The 23505-nt window shown below is 47.3% G+C and overlaps 1 protein-coding gene across 2 annotated transcripts in view; it reads left to right on the top strand.

Moving 5' to 3' along the window:
- Nucleotides 1-23505, top strand: part of MAD1L1 (mitotic arrest deficient 1 like 1) — a 2576418-nt gene that overhangs the window by 15327 nt on the left and 2537586 nt on the right. For both annotated transcript variants that reach the window (XM_078664968.1, XM_078664969.1), the window contains exon 2: nt 4354-4536. In XM_078664968.1, coding sequence (XP_078521094.1) covers nt 4384-4536 — 153 coding nt within the window. In that variant the 5' untranslated portion in view covers nt 4354-4383. The remainder of the gene's footprint in view (nt 1-4353; nt 4537-23505) is intronic.

The raw sequence follows: 23505 nt of genomic DNA, 5'->3' as shown, positions 1-23505 counted from the left end.
TCTGATGTTAGGCCCATAATATGTTCATCTTTATACCCTGCCCAGGTGAAATGTATTTCTCTTTTCTTTGATTTCTGTCTCTATACTATGTGAAACAATCTCATGCCTTCAGGTCTTGTACACATTGAGCAAAATCGATAATTATGCTAGAAACTTAGCTGGCTGTGCTTTCATTGTAGGGCTTGGATTTCCAATCTGACACGTTACGTTTAAAAGTCCAGTATTTAGGCTTTCCCAAGTGGAGTGCTTTATTGATCACAAAACATACTTTACAATAGATACTGGCAGGTAGAGTGAACGAGTGTTGACCTAGTCATACTGTGACATGCATTAAAGTTTTCTTTTGTTGCTGATTAATGAAGTGCTATATAAAAAAACAAGTTGATAGTACTAATGTTCTACTTGTGCTGACATAAATGCCTCCTGATCCCTATTTGTATGCATTTCTCTCCTTCTCGTGGGACCTTGCCCCTGCTGCTTAATCAAAGCAAACACAAAGAAATGATGAATGGAGTGCTGAAACTTGTCAACCACTCGCCCCCGTCAAGAAATCTGGGTTGAATCAATTGTTTTTTTTTTTTGCTCACTACACCGCTCCAGTTCCGTCCCAGCCATTTGCAAATCAATCTTGACCCTGCTCCTCATGGGAACTGTCCAGACCCAAACCGATCTGAGGATGCTTGGTCATGGTCCAGGAGGACCTGGCTTGGCAGTTGGGCTGTACTTTTCCCATGAGGCACAGGGTCAAGACTGATTTGCATATGGCTGGGTCTAAACTGGGATGTGACATGGTGAGCAAAAGAACGATAGATTTAACCCAGATCTCTTGACTGGAGGTTAATGTTTGATTTGCTCTGCATTCGGTCCATCATCTGTGTGTCTTTTGCTTTCTCGTCCTAAGTGCGCCAGGTGTGCCCAGACATGGGTCCCGGGCTCACTGTGCCCCTGGATTCCAGCTAGCCTTCTTCTGAGGGGTGATGCCTGAAACCGATCCCAGGTTGCTTGTTTCTGGTCCAGGGAGGACCTGGCTTGGCAGTTAGGGTTGAAATCATGAGGCACAGGGTCAAGACTGATTTGAATATGGCTATGTCCAAACTGGGGTGTCATGGTGAACAAAAGAAAGATGGATTCAACCCAGATTTCTTTACTGGGGGGAATGTTTGATTTGTTCAGTATTTCGTCCATAATTTGTATGCACAGCATTTTTTGCTGTTTAAGCACAAGCTCAATTAGAATTTATGGGTATGAGAAGGATACCAACAGAGTCCTTTTCGCATAGACTGAATTACCAATACATGGTTTGGCTAACACGCAGCAAGGCCGCGCCAACGTAGAAATAAACAAAGTGAAATGCCAATGCTGCCACTCAATTCCACAATTTAAAGAAGAAACAAGAATCAAACCGGTCCTTCTCAACCGCCTTTTCCGTTAGAATTAATGAGTTTTATTTATACAAATTTAGAGCTAATACATTCAGTAGAACATTATACAAAACTTTCTTGTCATCACCAAATCCGGACAATTACAATAACCCCCACACGAACATACTCCTCTTTCCAAATCTTTTATATGCTCCTCTTTCAAAACCTCACCACTGCAATCTCTCATCTCATTCATACTCTACTTAATATTCATAGTCAACTAGTTGCCACACTCATCCTCACATACTATCGTATTCACACTCATCCCACCCTGGGAAACGTCAACAAAATCCTTTTTGAAAGACAAACAATCTATTCTTGAAAAACACTAACAATACCAAATTGTAAATAAGACCATCACATTTATTTACAACAATCCAAAAAATCATGAAAAATAGAATCTGATGATTGGCCTAGAAATGACGTGGATGAGTGTGGCAACTAGTTGAGTATGAATATTAAGTATGTATTAAGAGTATGAATGAGATGAGGGATTGCAGTTGTGAGGTTTTGAAAGAGGAGCATTAAAAAGATTTGGAAAGATGAGTATGTCCGCGTGGGGGTTATTGTAATTGTCCGGATTTGGTGATGACAAAGTTTTGTATAATGTCCTACTGAATGTATTCGCTCTAAATTTGTATAAATAAAACTGATTAATTCTAACGGAAAAGGCAGTTGAGGAGGACCTGTTTGATTCTTGTTTCTTCTTTAAATTGTGGAATTGAGTGGCAGCATTGGCATTTCACTTTGTTTATTTCTTTTCGCATAGACAGCACTTCTTTTGACCTGGGTAAGCAAATCACAGCTTCAAAGAAGTATGCTTGCAAGGAAAATTGTGAAAGTCATCAAATAACTGGTGATATAACATGACCAACCGTGCATTTGATCTTGTTTCATCGGGTGTACAATGAGTAAAATAAAATGCATGCTTCAATAGAACACTTTGTACTCTATAACTTGATCTGTTTCGGAATTGGTTTGTAGGAGGGTTATTTACAACTTGATTTATTTCAACTAACCATCTTGGGTATTAAATACTTTTTGTTGCAGGAATCGATCTGTGACCAGGTATTTTGTCACATACATCAATGGTAGCTTCATACGGTGTTCTATGGTGGTGCAGGCGTTACAGATGGGTTATAATGTAACTACAGATTTGTAGCAATCTAGTTGCCATGAATTGTTGCTTTCAAACTCCCTATTAATTGAACGACAAAAGCCAGAGCCACACTTCTTCAGTCTGAACTTGTTACTTGGTTGCAAATCCTTCTTTGTAACATGTCCTTTAAAGCAAGGAAATATTGCTTTGCCCTAAAATATTAAAACATGGCTGGCTCACTGTCCATTGCTTTCAATAAAACAACTCTTTCATAAGCTTTGTTAAACCGAAAGCAATGAAGTTATTTTACAGTTGTTCTAGATTAGCCGTTCTGTTCCACAGTGGCACTATATTTGCATGCTAATGCACAATGTTGGAAACTGCTGACTTTATACAAGCAAGTGTTGGTGGTGCTTAGATCTAAAGTTGCCAGATGAGCCCGTGTCATCAAGGACAAGGTGCTGTAATCCTATTTACTTTTGACAATCTAATGCATTGACCCAATAACTGGTCTCATTATGTCATCCTAGACAAAAATTTATTTTGCAGAGCCACCTTCTTCTTTATCACATATGAGTGCATCTTCTAATATGTGTGTTCAACATTCCAGCTGTTCTAAAAAAAACGATATCATTTGATTTAATAGACTAAACCTTTGCTCCATGCATAATAAGAATCTAACACACATATAGGGGTACCTATGACCCTGACTTGCCTCTTAATTCACTAATAGCATTGTCACCAGGACAGGGGCAGGAATGTTTCTCAGTTTATATTTTTAAAAAAATCACTTATAATAGGTATATTACTAAAACATGAGGTGGTAGTGCACCGTCATTTACAGATAGAACATTTTCCATTGAAATGACCAAACATGCAGTTTTACTTATTAAACTATGCAGTGTATACACAATCTATGGGAATTAGGTTTCAGCAAACATTTATCATTTGCACATCACCAAGTAAAGTGTTCTGATTTGTTTTCATCCTATTGAGGGTAAAGAAAGTGTATATATGTATATGTATATGTATGTATATATATATATCTTTTTTTTACATCCACAGAATTACAAAACATGGGCCTTCATAACTACTGAAATTTGTTTTGAAATGTTTCTACAGTTCACTTCTTAGCTATTTAAATATGTTAGAATAAAATATCACAGCCTTTCATTTCACACTTTTTGTACAGCACGTTTGCCAGACAGTTCACTTCATAAAATTCTTGAACTTTACAGTCAGAGAAAGAAAAGTAATTGTAGATGTAAACTGACTTTTGATTGCTACCTCTGAACACAGAATACATTTGACAAGATAAAAACAAGATTTAAAAGCGTCTTTAATGCAACTTCACTTTGTGAGTGAACAGAAGACCTGTTTGTCAGTTCGCCAGAAGGGGTGAGTAGGCCCTAAATATAGCTTGCTCTAATAAAATCGGACTCACCAAAGCAAGTGGGCGAGTAGATTTGATGAGGCCTGTCAGTTGTAGTATTTGTTCAATTCAGTTGACCATATTAAATTTAAGAAAAAATATAAGAAGAGAAGTCCAGGACCATACTATTGTGTCCTTGGTGAACTGGAGTAGACTGGTAAACTTAATTCTAACTTGCAGCAAAGCTCTTTCACCTCAAGTGGTGTTCTCCATTCAGGTGTATACTTGGTGATCAGTGTAAAAACACTGGCGTGTGTGTGTGACAGTGTCTCGTCTAGAAAGTTGCTGAAATTGTGATGGGTACTCTGATCTGGAACAATGCATGAAGTGTAGCTAGATCTCTTGTTGCATTTAATCTGAAGTTCTAACATAAAATAAACTTTTACCTTTTCCTGTTTCAGGCCAGACCACCTGGGAGAGCGCGCACCACTATGGAGGATATCGATGATAACACCACAGTCTTCTCCACCTTGCGTTCTTTCAATAACTTCCTGTCTCAGAGGTCTGAAGTCAGCTCGGTTAGCCTGTTCTCTTCCAGTCCCGGCCATGGCTCCCTGCAGCTGCAGTTTCAGCATAGCGCTCAGGTGGGGTGTCTTAATGAGGCTTGTATTTTACTAGTCTACAGTCTAAAGAGGTAGCAACAGCCATGCTTTCCCCCTACCACATTTAGGATGGTACATGACCTGGAATTGTGCAATTTCGTTCATAATGTAATTTCCCTCCTTTTGCTGGTTTCAATTTTATCTTCACACAGTGAGTTCACAGTTCCTGCTGCCCGTTTACACAAAGCCCCTATAAATTTTAATACAAATCTGAGTAATATTATTCTTTTGGAGACAATTATGTGTGGTTTTCTCTTTTGATATACTAACTTCTGAAGTGTGGAAATGGGAGTCATTTGTTACACCCTCTAGTGTCTGGAGCTTCAGTGTGACATGTACGTTTCTGCTCAAGAAAGAACCTATTCTGTGCTATTGGTGTTTTTTCTTTTTTTAAACATTTATCCAGATAACGACTGTTTGAAAAGGGTTAAACCCCGTTTTCTGGTGATCAATCTTCGGTCAGTCTCGCTAAACGCAAATTCTTCATTGTGTATGTCTAGTGAATTAACAATTTCCAGGCTCTCTGGTTAAGCATATTTTCATGTATAGCTTTTCAAACTTCACACGTTGTAGGGGTTCCTTGCAATTAGTCCATCTTGGTCTTAGTTTGAAATTGTTAAATTTCACATCTTGTCAGTGTTACTTGCGTTTCAGATAATTGGGTCTTCAATTGAAGTATCTTAAAAGATACTGGACAACTATCATCCCCATCATCTTCAGCGGATGTAAACTCCTACTGTTTAAAATCTGTTTTGTAAACCCTCTTCCTCAAACTCTCCTCTGACATTAACCTGGGGTAGACAACATTTCATTTTAGTGTTCAGCAGATCTTGTGGTAGTCCTAGTCTTTCATTCTATCATGTCATAGTCCATATCAGTTCTCAGCAATATTCTAGGGAAGCTTGCCCAATATTTTATTACACCGGGGCGAACCTACCATCCATATCCGATCCTCACAGCAAGTGGAATACTCTTACCCTTAAATTAGTGAATGTGGATCTCTATCATAAGCAGCTGGGTGAGACCTCAGTGGGACTGATAAATGTGAATCCTCCCAGGAAATCTGCCATCGGATGCGGTCACAAGCACTAATTGCTTTGCTGTCACCACCCCTCAGTCAGTGGCTCGCATCGACGTGTTTTTTTATGGGGTGAGAGCATTATTCCCACACATCTCTATGATTCAGTTATTACTTATGTCTCCATTAAACATAGCGTAAACCTTTGAACTCTGAATGTAATGAAGACCGTACCAATAAATGGTCAAATACCTACACAGCATTAATCAGTAGATTCTGTGGTACAGTCTGTGCTACCATATAGTGTATATCCATATTTGTGACAGTGAATCAACCTTTCTTGAAGGATTTCATAAGAGTACAATGCTAATACTGACTTCAATCCAAAAATAAGCTTTTTATAGATTTAACTGTGTTTTTGTCATTTGCATCACAACTGTACAAACAATATTCAATAAAGATATAAGTAAGACACTTTCACTTCGGATCCTAGATAAGTCCTGTCCTGCAAGCAATGATCTTTTAGTAACATGGCTGCAACAAGGCCCCTCTTATGCTGCCAGAGTGGCCGCCTTTGAGGCAATCCATTGTTTAGAACTGGTGGTATAATGCCTTTTTTATTAAACAAAAGGAAAAAAAACCTCCCCTGAACTGGTGTGCTATTGTGTTGTACTAGGATGCATCTTGTAAAGGGGAAAATCATGGGTCATCTTCCGTTTGTTGTGTTGTGGAGGCCAAGCTTGTGAGACGGAGAAGGCGGAGATATTTAGGACATGTGATCTCGTTCATCTCCATTGCCAGAAGAGAAAGCAGTGGCTGCCAGGCATCCGTGAAGCTGGCCATAGCGTTGGATAAGGAGGCCTGTATGCGTTACATTCCTATAGTATACCATAGTTTGTGTAGCCACCCCAATCGTGTTGGTCCCGTTGGTGAGCCCCAGTGTGATAGGATGTTCTGAGGGGCGGCTCCTAGAGCTATCCCCAGAATCACATAAACAGGAAAGCGCGGTATCTCCGTATCGAATTGGCGGTCAATATCATCCAAAACATCCTTCCAGTAATTCTGTAACTCTCTACAGCCAATATATGTACCAGAGTGCCAGCTTCACCGCATCCGTGCCAGCACAGCGGGCTTCGTGTTGGATTCCCCCTGTGCAAACAGGCCGGGCCAGATCCCAGTAAATGGCCACCTCAACTCCTGACTCCATGCTAGCTATGTTACGCACTATATGATTCGCGCGGTAATAGATGTCTACCGATTCTTTACTCGTCAGTTCTCTCCCTAGTTCTCTCTCCTATCTCCGCTGACCTGCAGTGGACACTGTGGGGGGCCCCAACTCTAAGCATAGTATACATTTCTGAAATCATTGTTTTATCTGTATTTTTGGTGTATAACCGCTTCTCGAATTTAGTTAATTTCCTGGCTACTACAGAGTGAATGTCGGTGTGGAGGAGCTCGTGTCCGAGCTGGAAGTAGCGGAAGCGCAGTATTTCTGGGAGCCCGTAGTCCGCTTTGAGGTCTTAAAAGTAGATGATGCCCTCAAGATCGAAGAAATGGCCTGCTGACCAACACCGGATGCCCTCCAGGATGAAAATGCCCTTGTATCCATGCCTGAGGAAAACTCCTTATTGTCAAAGAGGGGTGTCATGGGAGGGTGAAATGTTGTCAGACCTCGTTTTACTGCCACTCCGTCCCTTGCCCTTAGTATAGTCTTTGTGATGGGGGAGCCCCGGAGGTTGGGTGGTTGTGCATCTGTTTAAGAGAGGGGATCCTCCATAGATCCTGTTGAGCTAGCGCCCTATCCTGGAAAAGCCAACATTTTTTGGATTCGGGACGTTTCCATCTGACAAGGTACCGCAGCTGTGCCGCACGGAAGTATTTTACAACGTTGGGAATACCCAATCCCCTGTCATCCGGTCTCGTATAGCTCAAGTCCTTGCGTATCCGGGGTCTCTCCCTCCCCATATGAAGTGGTTAATGGCTCGCTGCAGTGCATGCAGGGTTCCTGGGGTGGCCAGATCGGATTTGTCTGGAAAAGGTACAGCGCTCTGGGCAGGGGAGACATCTTGACTGCTGCAACCCTGCCCAGCAGGGAAAGTGAATTGTGTTTCCAGTCATTCAGGTCTTTTGTAGTTTGCTGGAGGAATTTAGAATAATTAAGGTGTAGTGTCTGGGACACAGACGCTGCTAGCTCTATACCCAAATAGGGGATAGAAGAATATGTTGGTATACCAGTGTAAGTTGTTCCAACTGGGGGGGAGTGCTTGACCATCTTCCTGAAACCTAAGGATCGAGGACTTCCCCCATATTAACACACAGGCCAGGGAGTTGGCCATATTCCTCCAATTCTTTCAAGAAAGTAGGGACCGATCGGGCTGGTGACTCTAGGGAAGCAATAATGTCATCAGCATATAAACTAACAGTATGTTGTTCTCCTCCAAAAGGGATGCCCACTATCTCCGAATTATCCCTGATCCTCTGAGCCAACGGTTCAATATAGAGGGTGAAGAGGAGAGGCGACAGTGGGCAACCCTGTCGGGTCCCCCGTTGTATCTCAAACGGCGTACAAGTTACCCCATTCACCCTAACCGTAGCCATGGTATTAGTATAGCAGCTCAAGACCCACGCTCTAAACCTGTCCCCAAAACCAAAGCGTGCTAGAGTTTTATCTAGAAAACGCCAATCCACCCAGTTGAACGATTTTTCAGCGTCCACTGACCGGAGAAAGGCGTCCTTCTTAGTACGGTGAACTTTGTCTATAAGGTGAAATATGCGCTCAGTATTATCACTACTCTGCCGGGACTGTATAAAGCCAGATTGGTCCGGATCGATTATGCCCGGTATGAGGGGGCCCAGACGTGTCGCTAGAATACCTGTAAATAGTTTTATATCGACGTTAAGTACCGATATTGGCCGGTAAGAGCCGCGCTTGGAGGCATCCTTGCCCATTTGGGTAGCACTACTATTGAAGCTGATAACATCTCTTGAGGGATTGTGCTTGGGCCAGTGAAAGAATTAAAGAGCCTGGTAAGTAGTGGAGCTATTGCTGGACAGAACATCTTATAGAACCCAGCCAAGAATCTGTCCGGTCCTGGAGATTTCATGGGCTTAAGCGGGAGATAGCTCCCACCACTTCCTCTGTACAAATGGGTCTATCGAGTGTCTCTCCGTTATGGTGGTTAAGAGCTGTTGTGTGTGCGCCTCGGAGATAAGTATCGATGTGTGGGATGGACGATGAGTCTCCAGCGTATAGAGCGGCATAAAAATCTCAGTCTGGGCTATTTTCATATCATTGAGCTTGACACCCTCAGGACTTGTAATCTCTTTGGCTATGGACTTTCTCCAGCTCCAACACTTGAGCTGTAAGTTTCTCCCGTTTGATTTTGTGCTCCCTATTGTCTGCTGCTGATATAGAGATCAATTTGCCCCTCACAACTGCTTTAAGTGCCCCCCATTGATCTCTAAGTAATCTGTAATGCGCTTGAGGATTTGCTCCTTCACCTCTGATTTATGGAGCATCCCCTTCCGCAACCTCCAACTTCCCGCTGGCCGAGCTATGCCGGGGACCCCCAAGGTTACTACCACTGCATCATGATCTGACAGGGCCGCCGCTGATATATATAACTTTGATTGTGGCCTGAACCTCTGTTGAGCTAAGGAGGTAGTCTATTCTAGCACAAGTATGGTGTGCATGTTCTTAGTAGGAGAATTGGGAGGCCTGAGGGTGAGCCACTCTCCACAAATCTACTAGTCCCCTTTCCTCCAACCATCGCTTGCCCTCCACAGAGACCTCCTCCGCTTGAGAATGTCGACTGCTAGATCTGTCTACGGCCATTTCCATAACTAAGTTCAGGTCGCCTCCCACCAGGATGAAGTGATCCTGCGACTCTAAGACTGTTCATAGGGCAGTTCTAAGGAATGTCTCCTGGCCTGTGTTTGGTGCGTATACAGTCCCTATTGTTAGAGCCAGGCCTTTAATCCAGAAACGGTGTGCCAATAACCGCCCTCTTATTTCCGTTATCTTGTCTCCCACCGTCCCTCTGAATTTCCGTGACACTAAAATTGCTACCCCTGCTTTATCTTGCGCAGAGGAAAAATATTGATAGGGGAATGCCCTGGATTTCATTCTATGCCTGTCTCGTGCTAGCAGGTTAGTTTCCTGCAGCAGACAGATATCCACACCTGAGTTCTCCAGGTAGGACAACATGGAGCTTCTCTTGTTTGGGCTATTGAGACCCTTAACGTTAAGTGTGAGGATGGTTATTCTGAATCTTGCATGATTGGGGAAGGTGAGCATGGAATGTTCCCCGGCACCCTCCTATGTGATGATGTTTCCTGAAATCGCAATTGTCTGAGTAGATAGTCCCCTTATGAGCACACTAGTTCCCCTCCCTCCTCCCCAACTGCAAGAACAGTCCCCCCCCCCCCTATATAGTCCCGTGCACACTGAACTGAGCCGTGTGCCCGAGGTGAGTTAAATCAGTCCAGGGCATCCTGTGGCGTGGGCGATGGAGCAAGACACTCGATTTCCCCCATCCCCCACATCTCAAGAATGTGCAAGATCCCCCTGAGTTCTCTCATGATTCTTCTTGGGGGGACTTGTCTTTGGTAACTGCTCAAGCACCGCTCTGCGCTCCTGCGCTAACGCCTCTGGGTCGGGCCCTCGGGTGGCTCACACTAAGCGTTTACTCCCCACCGTCTGCCAACGTGCTGGGGACTGATGTTGGCTGGATGAGCTCTCTGCCGCTGGGCTCTAGTGCGGTAGACCCAAAAGTTTGCATGCTTCGGAGAAGGAATGCATTTGGTGCACTCTGCCATTCCACTTAAATATTATACGAAAGGGGTGCCCCAGGCGTATGCCACTCTTGCGTTCTCTCGCAAGTGTGCTGTGACATTCTTAAATTCTCTTCTTTTCTGCTGGCTGCTAGCTGCTAAGTCTTGGTACAGGGTGAGGTGCAGGCCTTGATATTGAACTAGGTGTTTCAGTCTTGCTTCCCTGATAATGGGCTCTTTCAGCAGATAATCCAGGAGGAAGGCCAATATGTCCAGTAGCGGTGCATTGGACCGTCGACACAAGCCCACCCTATGAGCTCTATCAATGCAGATCTCCATCTCCGAAGGGGCTGCCAGAATGTCATGGAAGATGCCCTGCAAATAATTGGTGATGTCAGTCCCTTCTGCGTCCAATGGTACCCCACGTACTCTAATGTTGTTCCGCCGAGAGCGGTTCTCGAGGTCCTCTGCATGGGCTTGCAGGTCGAGATGCTGGTCCTTCAAACGGATCACCTCTTGCTGTAGTTGCGTAATTTCCTCCTCCTTGGCCCGCTCTTGATCCTTAATAGCTGCCACCCTGACACCAAGGGTATCTACCTCCCTCCGGAGTTCGCGCACCTTCCCTGCAACTTCGCTTTTCAGTGTGTGAATGACTTTGCGAAGTGTATTAAATAATGTCTCTAGGAAAGATTTGGTTATGGGGGCGTCCTCATCACCATGACCAGCACTGGTCTTTGAGGTTTTGACTAACATCTTTTACCGTGTGCTCCTTCTTTCCCGTTTGCGTGGACATGACTTCTCTTGGGTCGGTGGATCACTGTAGGCCAGTCGGAGCGAGGCTTGGCGCCAATCAGATCGGAGGCTATGTTGCGGTCTGGGGGAGAGCGTACTTTAGGATGATACCGGTGGTCGCTCAAGGTGATCACTCGACTCCCAATCGCTGTAGCAAGTTGTCAACTGGCAGTGTAAACACAACCAGGGCCGCCAGACGCTAGATATGGCCGGGACTCCATGTGTCTGAATGCAAGGCCCCTTGCTTAGGTCTGGGTGCTGCTTGCCGCCCTTAGTGGTAAGGTAGAAGGCTTCCATCGATATTCAGGTTCCCTCTGTGCCTGGTAGCGCTACCTCATGTTGGGGCAGTGTGAAGGGTTGTGTTCAGGCTGGTGGCTGCCTCTATTCTGGAGCGCCAATCAGCCCGTCCATAGAGCCACTCATGCCCAAGGCGCCAGCTGGATTGTGCTGCTGACGTCGCCCTCGCTTCCACCACTCGGGTCTGTGCCTCAAACTGGGGAGACTGCGCCTTAATGTGGTCCCGGGGTCGCTTGAAGTTGTGACGCGCTTCCCAGTCGCTGTAAGAGGCTGGCAGGGGGCAGTGAATTCCGAGAAGGGGCGCCAGTCGATGGATATGGCAGTCCCATCTATAGGTGTGCAGGGCTCCCTGCTTGGTTATAGGTGTTGCTTGCCGCTACTGGTAACAGGAGGGTTGGCCTCTGTGCATGATTCGGGCCCCTCCGCGCCTGTAGTCGCCTCCTCTGTGAGATATTGTGGAGGGGTCGGTGACTGGTTGGGTGCTGCTACTACCCTGGAGCGCTCTGGCCGAAACTCCTCCCTGCACAGCGCTGATCCGTCCCGCCTTCAGATGTGCTGCAACTTCACACTTCTCTCCAGGCCCTTTACTTGCTGCAGCCCCCTCGGCCCTATGCACAATCTGCTGCTTTAGTCATTCCTCGCGGGGTCTGCTAGCGAATTGAGAAGGCCGCGCACTGGATCCCCTGCTTGGTGCTGGGTGCCGCTTAACGCTACCTTTGTCGAGCTGCGGACCTCTGCGGTTTTCAGCGTCCCTCCGCCCATCACAATCTCCTCCGTCCTGCAGAGTAATGCTGTAGAGGTTGTTAAATTCTGTATAGGTTTTTCAGGCTGGACGCAACCACAGCACCTGAGCGCCAGCTGATCTTCTCTGGCCGGTACTCCCGGCCGCACGCCACCAACCAGCCCCGCCTATAAGGACTTCAGGCCACAGTACCTCGTCGCTCTCGGGACTTCTCTCATAAGGCAGCGTTGCGGACCCCGTGCTCATCCGACTGCTTCAGGAGCCTCTCTCGGGCCCCGCCAGCAGTCTGTGAGGTAGTTGCTCCCTTGCGATGTCTCCTGGGTTGCGTTTAATGCCGCCCTCTGTGCCCACCGGCAGAACTATCTGCTGAGCTCCGGTAACGCACAGGGTCTGGCCGCCATCTTGGCCTCCATTCTCGCTCCGTCGCCCAGCTCCGATCGAGCTTGCGATTCAGGCCCTAGCCTCAAATTCGCAATTTCAAAGCGTCGATTCGGCTCGGGGACACTTTTGCAACTCTTGGGGGAATTCATCTCTACTCTGGGGTCGAATCTGGCATCGACGGGCGGGGAGACGAAGCAACGCGCGTCCTACCCGCTCGCCATCTTGGCCACGCCCAAATAAGCTTTTTTGCACTATTTGTATAACACTTCCTATGTATTTTTAATGCTTCCGAGCTCCAGTTCCCAGAATTGTGATCACCAAGGGTGGGAAGGTATAAACAAGCTAAAAGAAGTGGAACTTACATTCCGGCAATCCATAAGAGGAGAGTTTTCAAGCCTTTCTAGTACTTTCTGAAGGTTACCCAACCTGCAGAGGAAGGGAGAGGGAGTTGTGTAAGGAAAGAATCTGAGCCTCAAAACATGTGTAGAGTAGAGTGTTGAGGGAAACCTATTCTGAGCAGCCAACCATTAGTGCCTGGTCTGGTGGCACTGAAGCTCCAGCTTCTATAGACTGCTTCTGGGCCATGCAATGTTATGTACAAGATACATCGCTTTGAACGTGACCCATTTCATAGCTCCTATCCAGAGGGGTGATTTTGGAGCAGGAATGATGTGCCCTGAATATTTTACATCTGAATAAGGGAGTCCTCATAATTCTTCATTTTCTGGAGTTTTTTCTAAGAGTGTGCCAGAAGACCTTCAAAGGTATTAAGAAAGTAATCCATTTAGGAGAAGACCGCTGCAAGAAGCAGAGCATTTTGGCGTGGCACCACAGCAGGGTGTGACAATGGTATAACAGTATATATTTCAACACTTTTTTGTGTGACGTGAAAGACCAATGTGATCACCTGGTTTTGAACCACATATGAGTGGCTGCAACAATTCACAGATAAGAGCGCTGCATTTTGTGGAATGTTGAAGCATTTACCACATATTTTGCATATGAAATTAACACTGCAGATTGAATAGTTTTCAGTCCCTATGATTCTGATATGGAAGTCAAGTTCATCTGATGGGTGCATTCAGTGGGAAACTACTTGAACCTAAATAGTTCCTCTGATTTACTGAAATTCTTGAATCATCCAAGTAGAGTGTTTTTGCCAACTATGTTGAATGGCACAAAGACATTGAGTTGGATCGAGATTATGGCTTCTCCCTAATTTACAGATAGAAGTCCTTCTGTGATTGACATTTGATTGAACATGTGATTGACATTCTAATGAGTTAAGATAATGATTGAAGGCCAGAAATAGAGCAGTGGTTTGAGTGGAGTGGGTAATGGCATGGTTGTAATCTTAAGCCATGTGGCAGTGAGGCACCGGGAAACGTCTGTTATGAGCTGCAGGAAGACCTGGGTTGATGGTGGTCTAATTGCAGATGCCTAGCCGAGACTTTGAAGGCTTTAACTGCTTGATTAACTCTGCAATGAATCGTCCACATAAGCCATGAAATCTGCAAACTTGGGAGGCTGGTGTAGCACATCTTAATCGGGAATAAGGTAGGGTGGAGGATAACTGCTGTTTACTCGGAGAGCGGATATGATTTTGTGAAATTGTCAGTTGATCTGTCAAGCTCTTTGAGGAGGTGAAGGGAAGGGCTGTCCATTCGTGGTAGGCCAAGAATAATATTTTTGGTTAAGTCTTTTGATTCTCCATTTGGGAATAGGTTTTTCCTCACCTGTGGGTGGCTTGTTTGCTAGGCGATCCTCTGGGAGGTACAAATGCATTGCTTGTGTTCTTCCTTCCCCCGCCCACCTCGCTCCCAGCTTTTTATGGTTCAAACCTCTTTATTCCTGTACTATGCCAAATGACATAGTACAGGAGCATCGAGTAATGTCTCGGAGGTCAACATGAAGTCCTGCAATTTTTGGAATCTAGTTATCTTAAACGACTTTTCCCAACCCAATTTCCCTTCCCCTGCCCACCCCTTGTACAGCTTTGTTCAAGGAGCATGAGACGACAACGACATCATACATTTCATTTTGGCTCGTGAGCTGGTCGAGTATTAGGGTCGATCTCCGACAAGCCCAGTATGCGAAGATACTTAAGGCACGTTAATTCCTGAAAGTCCTGCAAAAGAAGACCAGTACGCCATAGTTCTCTAAAGGATGCGCTGTGGCTGGTGCGAGCATGATTTTTTCCATGCCAAGTATACTCCACAAGGGGTGAAGCCATCCTAGGTGAGTGGGTACATGTGCCGAGCCCCAATGTGTAAGAATGTCCTTGCTGGCTGCCCTAGGGCTAATCTATTTGTCTCCCCACCTAGATTTTATTGGTTTCGGAAGGGGATTAGGTAAGCCCAGTAGTGTGTAGGAGGGGAATCTAGGCAGTTGTGTGTTAAGGTGCGAGTCAATATCATCAATTACATGTGTCAAATTTGATTGGAGTCAAGGGCAATCCCTAAGTAGATGTGCCAAGGTCCTTTGGACCCACAACCTCTCCAACAGTCTGCGCTTCTTTCTGCGTTTGCTCTCTGTAAGTGAACTGGGGTGAAGTACCAATATGTAGCCAATTTACTGAATATTTCAGGGAGTGCTGCGTTACAGGCAGTGTGTCTGGCCCTGTAGTATATTTCTCCCCATTCTTTATCGTTCAGCTGCCTTCCAAGTTCTTTTTCCCATCGATTTTGACTGGCCTTGTACATGTGCCTGTTGCGCTGGTTTAAAAGCGCATATAGCTCGGAAATGAGCCACCTGTGGGAAGATTTGGTGATCAGCCATCTCTTGTAAGGGGTGAGATGCTTCTGAATGCCGGTTCTATTACCTTGATGTGAAAGCCAGTGGCGGAGCTGCGGATAATGTAGGGGTTCGGTTTTGGGAGAGCAAAGTCTATGTGTAGCTGATTGAAAGGGATCACTCCCTCTTTGTCAATCATATGTCCCATTGAGTGACAACTTGATTGTCGTCACATCACAAATGTTCGGGGCCCAGCCCTGGGGAGTAATACGGATTGTCGAGCAGCAGTGTTTGGGGAGAGGAACAGGAAGTCATACGGCATTTGACGCTCCTCTGGTCCCACACCTCTATGGTGGCTTGTGTGATAGGGGACAGATATAGATTTTTAGGTTGATGCATTTTCTTTAAAAAGGGGATTCTCTGCAGCGAAGAGCCTGCCACCGCCCTGTCGTAGACCAACCAGTGGTTTTTGGATTCGGCCTAGTTCCATTCCACCAGGTAACGTGGCTGGGCCGCCTGGCAGTATAAGCTGAGGTTCGAGATACCCAATTCTCCAGCTTGGGGTGGAAGGTATCTAAACTCCCTCTTCATGTGCAGCTTCTTCCCAAGCCAGATGAATTGGAGTAATTCTGTTTGTAATGTGGTGATCATTCCCTTCGGCGGGGCCAGTGGAAGCGTTTGAAAGAGATATATGATATTAGGAAAGATGGTTATCTTGATAGTTACTATGCTCCCCAGCCAAGAGATCTAATGGTGTTTCCAGTGTGCTAAGTTGCTTCTGTTCTGTCTTTGTAGAGACTGATAGTTAAGAGAGGAGGTTGATTGGAGGGTGGATGCCAGCAGGATCCCCAGGTATGGAACTGCTGCCTTCGCCCACTGGATAGAGTATTTTGCTGCGAGCTGGCTCACCGATGTGGGGACAGTGAGAGATTGAATGACTGGGACTTCTCCACGTTAAAAAGAAATCCTGAGGCCAGGTCAAAGGTCCTAGTTCAGTTAGAATAGCTGGTAGAGCAGTGGCAGGTATGTCCGGGGTCACCAGCACATTGTCCGCGTAAAGGCTTATGGTGTGTTGCCCCTGCCCCCCCCAAAAGATAGCGGTGCTCTGAGGATTATCACAAACTATTTGAGCTAGGAACTCCATGTATAGAGCACATAACAGGGGTGACAGCAGGCACCCCTGCCGCATGCCTCTGTCTTTAGGGATGGGGGTGGAAACATGGACATTCACTCCGCCGCTGTGGGGAGGTGTTAGTAATTCAGTGCATGTGTCCTAAAACCTTAGCCCAACGCGAAGTGAGCCTGAACCTATTCCAGAAAAGGCCAGTGGACTCTGTTGAAGGCTTTTTCTGCGTCAATCGCCAAAAGCATAAGCTCTCCTGGAGAACGCATTACTTTATCTTTTATGTGTGAAATGTGTTTGGTGGTGTTGCTCGTTTGTCTCTGGGGGATGAATCCCGTCTGGTCCGGGTCTGATAGAAGGCATGTGAGGGCTAAGTCTATTGGCTAAAATGCTTGTTAATAACTTGAGGTCTAAGTTTAAGAGATTGGTCGGTATGAGCTGCACTTTTGCTTCTTTCACTTGTTTCGAAAGGTCCGATTCAGCTTATTATCTGCTGCTGGGATCGCGATTAATTCTCCTCTAATGACTGTTTTGAGGACTTCGCATTGCGTAGCAATATAGACCTCAGGAGTGTCATTAAGTGTAAGATAATTTGTTATGACTCGTTGGTCCTTTGTTACAACTTCGGGGTGCTACAGCATTGTTTCTCTCAATCGCTAGGTTCAAGTGGGACGCTACATCAGAGGAAGTGCTATTGAGAGTGTTACTCCCTGCTGTGCTTTCAGACCACTTAGAAGTATCTGTTACAGTGGTGATTTTGTATATATCTTTTGTACCAAGTAGGTAATCGAATCTAGTGTAGGTTTTGTGTGTGTAGGAGTAGGAATATTTGTGTGTGTTGTAATGGAATGCTCTCCATAAATCCTGAAGTCCTAACCCCTCCAGCCACTCATGCCCGCCATTTGACAGAGCCGCTGATTGGCCGTGCCTCTGTGTCAACCTATCTAAGTCATTGTCAAGGACTAAATTGAGATTTCCTCCTATCAGGACCCTTCTCTCTGTTGTGGACATTGGCTCTGTCAGTGTTATGTGTATTAAGGCTTCTTGTCCCTTTTTCGGGCATAGGTGGAGCCCACCCGATAGGATTGATCATGGTGCGTGAGATGGTAGGTGAGAAGTATGCCTTTCAGTTCTACCCTCTTGGATCCTATTGTCACTTTAAAGGAATGTGTCACCAGGGTGGCCACTCCCGCTGTCTGGGTGGAAGCGGAGGAGAAAAATTGGTGGGGAAAGGCACGGATCTAAGTCTCTGATAATTTTTTGAAAGAAGGCGTCTCCTTAAGCAAACATATATCTGCCCGTCAAAGTATTACACAACTGCCTTGGGTATTACAGGGTGGGTAAGACCCTTCATATTGAGAGTAAGTATCCTAAGGGTTGTGACTGGCATTGGATATAGCTATAAGCTTAAGCGATTTAGTGAGCATTGCCCAGTAGCAAACATAGCGTCTGATGTCGGGCCTCTGTGTTCCTGTAGGTGCAAGTATGTATCGTGCTGCGTCTGCTGTGAAGATGAGTAACTAGGTCAGTTCCAGAAATCCAAAAATGAGGGGTCCAAGTTGTGGCCATCACTCCCCGCTCCCCCCACCCACCACCTGGCCTGCAGAAATATGAATAAACTAGTTATGTGACGAGTTGTCTGAAGAGTCATCAGTCTTGGCCACCACTGTGGGGATCTACTGGAGTGCTGCTTGTTGACCTTCGGCTATCGCTGCGGGACTGGGGGGGTAGCCTCTCTCCCCGTCCCACGTCTATGCCAACAAGCCCGGCTATTCATCGGGCAGGGAGGTTTTTTATCCTAGTCCATCTGTAGTGGAGTCCATTCTTAGGATATGACCTGTCCTGCAGAGATCGTAGTTGGAAGAGTTTCCCATCCAGACGAAAAGTGATGCGAAAAGGGTGCACCCACGAATAGGCCACCCCCATGTTTAGCAGGTGCTATGTGACAGGTCAGAACTCCTGCCTTTTCTGTAAGGTGATCGCCACTAGATCCTTCTAGAGCGTCTGGGTTTGGTCTCTGAAGGTGGTGGGTTTTCTCACTGTGGCCTTCTGTCCTATTTCTTCTTTCACATGGAAATCATGATTACAAACCTAAATGTCCACCAGGGGGGTCTTTACTAATTGTGGCATGCCAACGCAGTGGGCATGGTCTATTTTAATTTCAATCTCCCGAAGTGCCACCAAAATATAGCAAACAAAATTCATAACATAGCCAAAGAGAATCTAGCCCTCTGGCGAATGATCTCTTGCTGAAGGGTCTTCATATCCTCCACCTGACTGTTTCCCTGCTCCTCCAAAGTTGATAAGTCGTCTCCAAGGGAATCCAGATCTCTTGGTATCTCTTTTATATCATGGGATTGGTCCCATTTGATCACTTGCAGATTGCCTCTGAGGGACATAGACCGGGATCTGGGTTGGATGGAGATGCTTGGAGGCAAACCAGAGGGGCCCCTGGATGGCCTGGTAAGCATCGCCTTGGGATTGTGTTCCTTTTTTGAGCGGCCTGTCACCATAACTCCTGGTATTATGGTAAGGCTTTTCTAGCCCTTCTCTGTACAGGTGGCCTCCCCAGGACGCCCTGCAGAGGCCAGTCTGAGCAGCCAGTCCACTGGGTGTTGAGCTATGAGCCCACCCCGAGGGAGCAGAGGGCATTGTATTTCTATGGGTCATTGACCAAGAGTTCTGAGGGTCAGTGTTGAGTGGGGGACACCTGACTTTGGCGAATCTTGCAGACGAAGTGGACCCAGGCTAATCGGCTGCTTGAAAAGTAAGAGTCACTCCCTGCATGGAAGGGGAGCATCTGGTTTGGCCCCCAGCACAGACAGTCCCTGGGGAGGCCCTGCAGTAGGTACCTCGGACCGCCAGTCTCCCAGGCTGCACTCTCCCACAAGTAGGTAAGTCTCTACCGTCTCTAGAGGGGGGTGTGAGCCGTCGAGGAGAGATGTCCAACTTCTGCCCCTCATTCCATGTAGCCTCAAGACCAGGGAGGCCGGATGGCACTCAGTATCTTGTTCACAAGTGGGCCCGCTCCCGGCCGCAACACGGCACAGGCAGGATCGCCCCAGGCTCATTGGCCTCTACCCAATTCCAATATCGCCAGCTTTGGGTTCTTTTTCCACTGGGGAGATGAAGTCCGCTCTCCTAAAGGGGGCGTGGCTTTGCCGAGGTGCAAAATGGCTGCTGTTTACGCAGGCTCCGCTGGCTGAGCAAATCAGCCGTCTAGTACCAGCTGCTTTGTGGGCCATCCATCCCTGCAATTGACCCACAACGACCCACAGACATTAGTGGCAATGGCGAGACGCTAATGATTCTGTGACCAAACTGCGCCCGCAGGGCTGCGGGGGGCTAGCGGCTGGAGTGAGATGCGGCCTGTGCACGCGGCCCAGGCCCGAAGCCTCAACTATCGGCTGCGGGCCCTACATCTCAACCAGCCCACCTGAAACGCGGGCGGAGGCTGGACCCTGCCTGCCGACTGCTGGAGATCCTGCCTGCTGGCCGGATCGGCCGTTACAAAACACGATGAAGCCCTCCTCGCTGCGGTCGGCGTTGTAGTGTGTGGCCTACCAACGCCAGTTGAGGGGGATCGGGTCACCGCGACGCACAAAGGTCCCAGACTTACATGCATTTGCGGCGGCGTGCCCGGTCCAGTGGTCCATGACTCTGCTTGGCCCCTAGGAAATCGGCTCACTCCGGATCCTTGCTGGCACGCGCCAGGTGCTGCACAACACCTGGGCCGGTCTCCGCGCTGGTGCGGCCCATGCTCTCAATCCTCAGCACTTACTGCCCGCAAACAGTGCAGCACACCCAAGTAGTCCTGTAACCCACGCAACCACCAGGCCTAGTTAGCAGTGTGCTCCGGCCCACGGCAGCGGGCTACCCAAGCTAGAGACTGTGCTCTTTCTGCAACACCGGGGGAGATTGACCTCATCCCCATCACAGCCAACATGCGCTCTGCGGGGAGGACCGAGTGCTGGAGGAGCTGGGGGGCCCTAGCGGCATCTGCGCTGGGAGACAAGGCACCCCAACCTAAGCCTCTTCAGACAGGCAACCGCGGAACACACAACCTCACGAACATGGGGAAAGCAGAGGGTAGACAATCAAAGCTCTCCTTTGAAAAAATGTGCAGCGCACGCATGCAGACCATGAAGGAGCAAGATCTCCAGACCATATTGCTGGACGTTCAATCAAGCCTGCGTAATATAGACGCCAAACCTGACATGCTCTCCGCCCGCCTGGACAGAGTGAAAAATAGTGGACAAGCATGACATCAGTTTTGATCACATCGAAGCCAGGGTCTCCAAAACTAAGGATAATCAAATGGCCACAGCGGCACACTTGTTGAAAATGGACAAAGTGTTAGACCTTATAAAACAAAAAACGAAGATCTTGAAGGCCGCTCAAGTGAAACAATCTCCATGTAACCTGCATCCCGGAATCCACAGCCATCTCTAGGATGGAATACTTCGTTGAGACTATGCTGAGGGACCTTTTTGGCTCAGATTTATCTCCTGTCTTCATTGTCGAGCAAGCCCACAGATCGTTGGGACCGCGACCTCCACCGGGAGCTCGAGGCCTATTGTGGCGTGACTCCTAAAGTATAAAGACAGCGACACTGTGCTGCGTCCAGCGAGGGAGCAGGGACACACTCAATACAAACACGATTTCATATCCTTCTTCCCAGGCTTCACCCTGGCCGTGCAGGCTGCTCCCCGTGAATTCCTGCCGGCGAAGTAGCTTTTGCAAAATAATATTAAATTGGCCATGCTCTACCCAGCCAAGCTCAGAATCACCCTCAACGGCAAGACAACCCACTTCACGGATTCAAAACTGGCTCTCAAGTTCGCTAAGCAGCAAACTCAAAAGGACCACTCCTCTGAATCCCGCGCCGGTTCCTCCGCGGCTGATGCAAGGCTGAGTGACAACGACTAATTGTAACCAACACGGACACAGGAGACAACCGCATCGCAACCTGAGGCGGACAGCCGCCGTCTCAGTCAATATCGCTGGACCCTATGAAAACGGCTGCCACAGCTAAGTGTACTGTTAACCCCTTCCACACTCATGACGAGCTGGGCTCGTCATGAGGTAGCCTCCTGCTACGCTGATGACGAGCCCAGCTCGTCATGTAACATGTGTTTTTGTTGCTTCCAGCACACAGCGGGAAAATGCATAGCATCGATGTGGTTAAAAGAACTCTTGAGGCTGGGTGGGGATGGGTGGTCTTTCGTCCACATACCTCTGCTCAGCCTCCCGGCCCTAAGGTGGGTAGACCCCATGGCGTCTCCACTCCCCCGGGGATGATTCCCAGAAGTTATGTTCATGGGAGGGAACACCTCAACCTAATTGGGGAGGTTTGAGTGGGGGGGGGGGATGCTTGGGAAGGAGGGGATTGTTGGGGAATTGTTCTTTTACATTTTTTGTTTGCATAAAAACTGTTGGCACATCAACACTTGTTCTTCTCATCATATCAGAGATTCAAGGTACCACTCTGACACGGGACGGATGCACGCACACCATGAAAACCCCTTCAACTGGGCATGGCTAAGAAAGACACAATCAAACTTATATCCTGGAACGTACGGGGGCTTAATGATGCCAGGAAGATGCACCTTGTACACGCTTATTTAAACGGACACGCCATAGACATTTGCCTTCTTCTGGAAACGCACCTCTCGAGCCAACTCTACCCTCCCTCCTCACTCGGGGCTGGGGGCTCACGTAAGCTTCCTCCTACTCCAACTACGCAAGAGGGGTGTGCATTTTAATACGTAAAGATTTGGCTTGCACCACAGACCACTGCATATACGATACCGAAGGGCGATATCTCGTCCTCACAGGCAAACTCCACTATCAACCCATCACTGTGTACTGACGCAATATTGATGACCTGTCTTTTTATTCACTACCGTCTGGCAGGGAATAAAACACCACTCTGCAAACAGTGCTCTGGTATGGAGACTTCAATGTCCCATTGACTGGAGACACGGATCAGGCAGGGTGCACCAGACGTCCTCATCCATAAGCGGCATCCACACTGGCAACAATTATTACAGACAACCTCCTCGTAGATACATGGTGAGATACACACCCCGACATGTGTGAAGGCACCTGCTTCTCCCTACAGCGTAAAACATGGGCAAGAATCGACTATTGGCTGATGTCCAAAACCATGCTTCCATGGAACCCCCAGGTTTCCCACCTTCCCCATACCCTTTCAGATCATGTGCCGGTCCTGCTGACACTTCATCGCACGCACCCAACACTCTCATTCTCCTGGCGTCTTCCCCCAAACGCACTTGGAGACCAAGTCTTTTGTGAAGAGTTGCACTCTGCAATCGAAGACTACTTTGCATTTAACGCTGGGTCGGTGCAATCCCCCGCCACTCTTTGGGATGCCTTCAGGGTGGTCATTAGGGGGGGGGAGTGCATAACCAAGCAACATGGGGTGCTCCAAGCCACCCGAGGTGTGCTCTCAAAGCTAGAGTCTGACATTTCAGCACTCTAGATCCAATTCCATCAATCCAACGATCCCCAGGCACTGGCTGACATCCGTAGTAAACTCACAGAATACCAAGAGGGAGGCGGCTAGGGAGGTCAAATTTCAGGGCAGGGAAACGCAAGCACGCAGATACAGCTAGGGGTAACCATCCGGACAAGACATTACCTAGACTACTCCAGTAACCTTGGGCATCCTCGTACATTGCAAGTTTGATTGATTAAGAGGGCCAGCAAGGCTTTTACACTCCCGTCCTCATGCGCATCATGGTGGAATTATTTACCTACTTTTACTTTACTTCCTGAGTAGTTCTCGCTTCTGAATTGCAGGCGTATTTTGTCTCCATCGAACTAGTATGGCTTCCAAACTCACATTGTGACTTTCTGGATTCTCCCATCACTGCTGATGAGGTGCGGCAGGCCATTGCTGGCCTCGCTCTAGACAAGGCCCCTAGCCTGGATGGGCTGACCACCCATTTTATAAAGAATATTCAGACCTGTTAATCCCCCGGCTGTTGGAAGTGTATCAAGATGCGTTGGAGGTGGGCTCACTGCCTCCCTCAATGCGAGAGGATGTAATCTTCACCCTTCTCAAGC

This window comes from Lissotriton helveticus, chromosome 10 (genome assembly GCF_964261635.1).
Source record: "Lissotriton helveticus chromosome 10, aLisHel1.1, whole genome shotgun sequence".
In the NCBI taxonomy this organism is placed as follows: domain Eukaryota; kingdom Metazoa; phylum Chordata; class Amphibia; order Caudata; family Salamandridae; genus Lissotriton; species Lissotriton helveticus.
The sequence above is the reverse complement of the archived record's forward strand: the minus strand, read 5'-3'. Positions and strand labels throughout refer to the sequence as shown.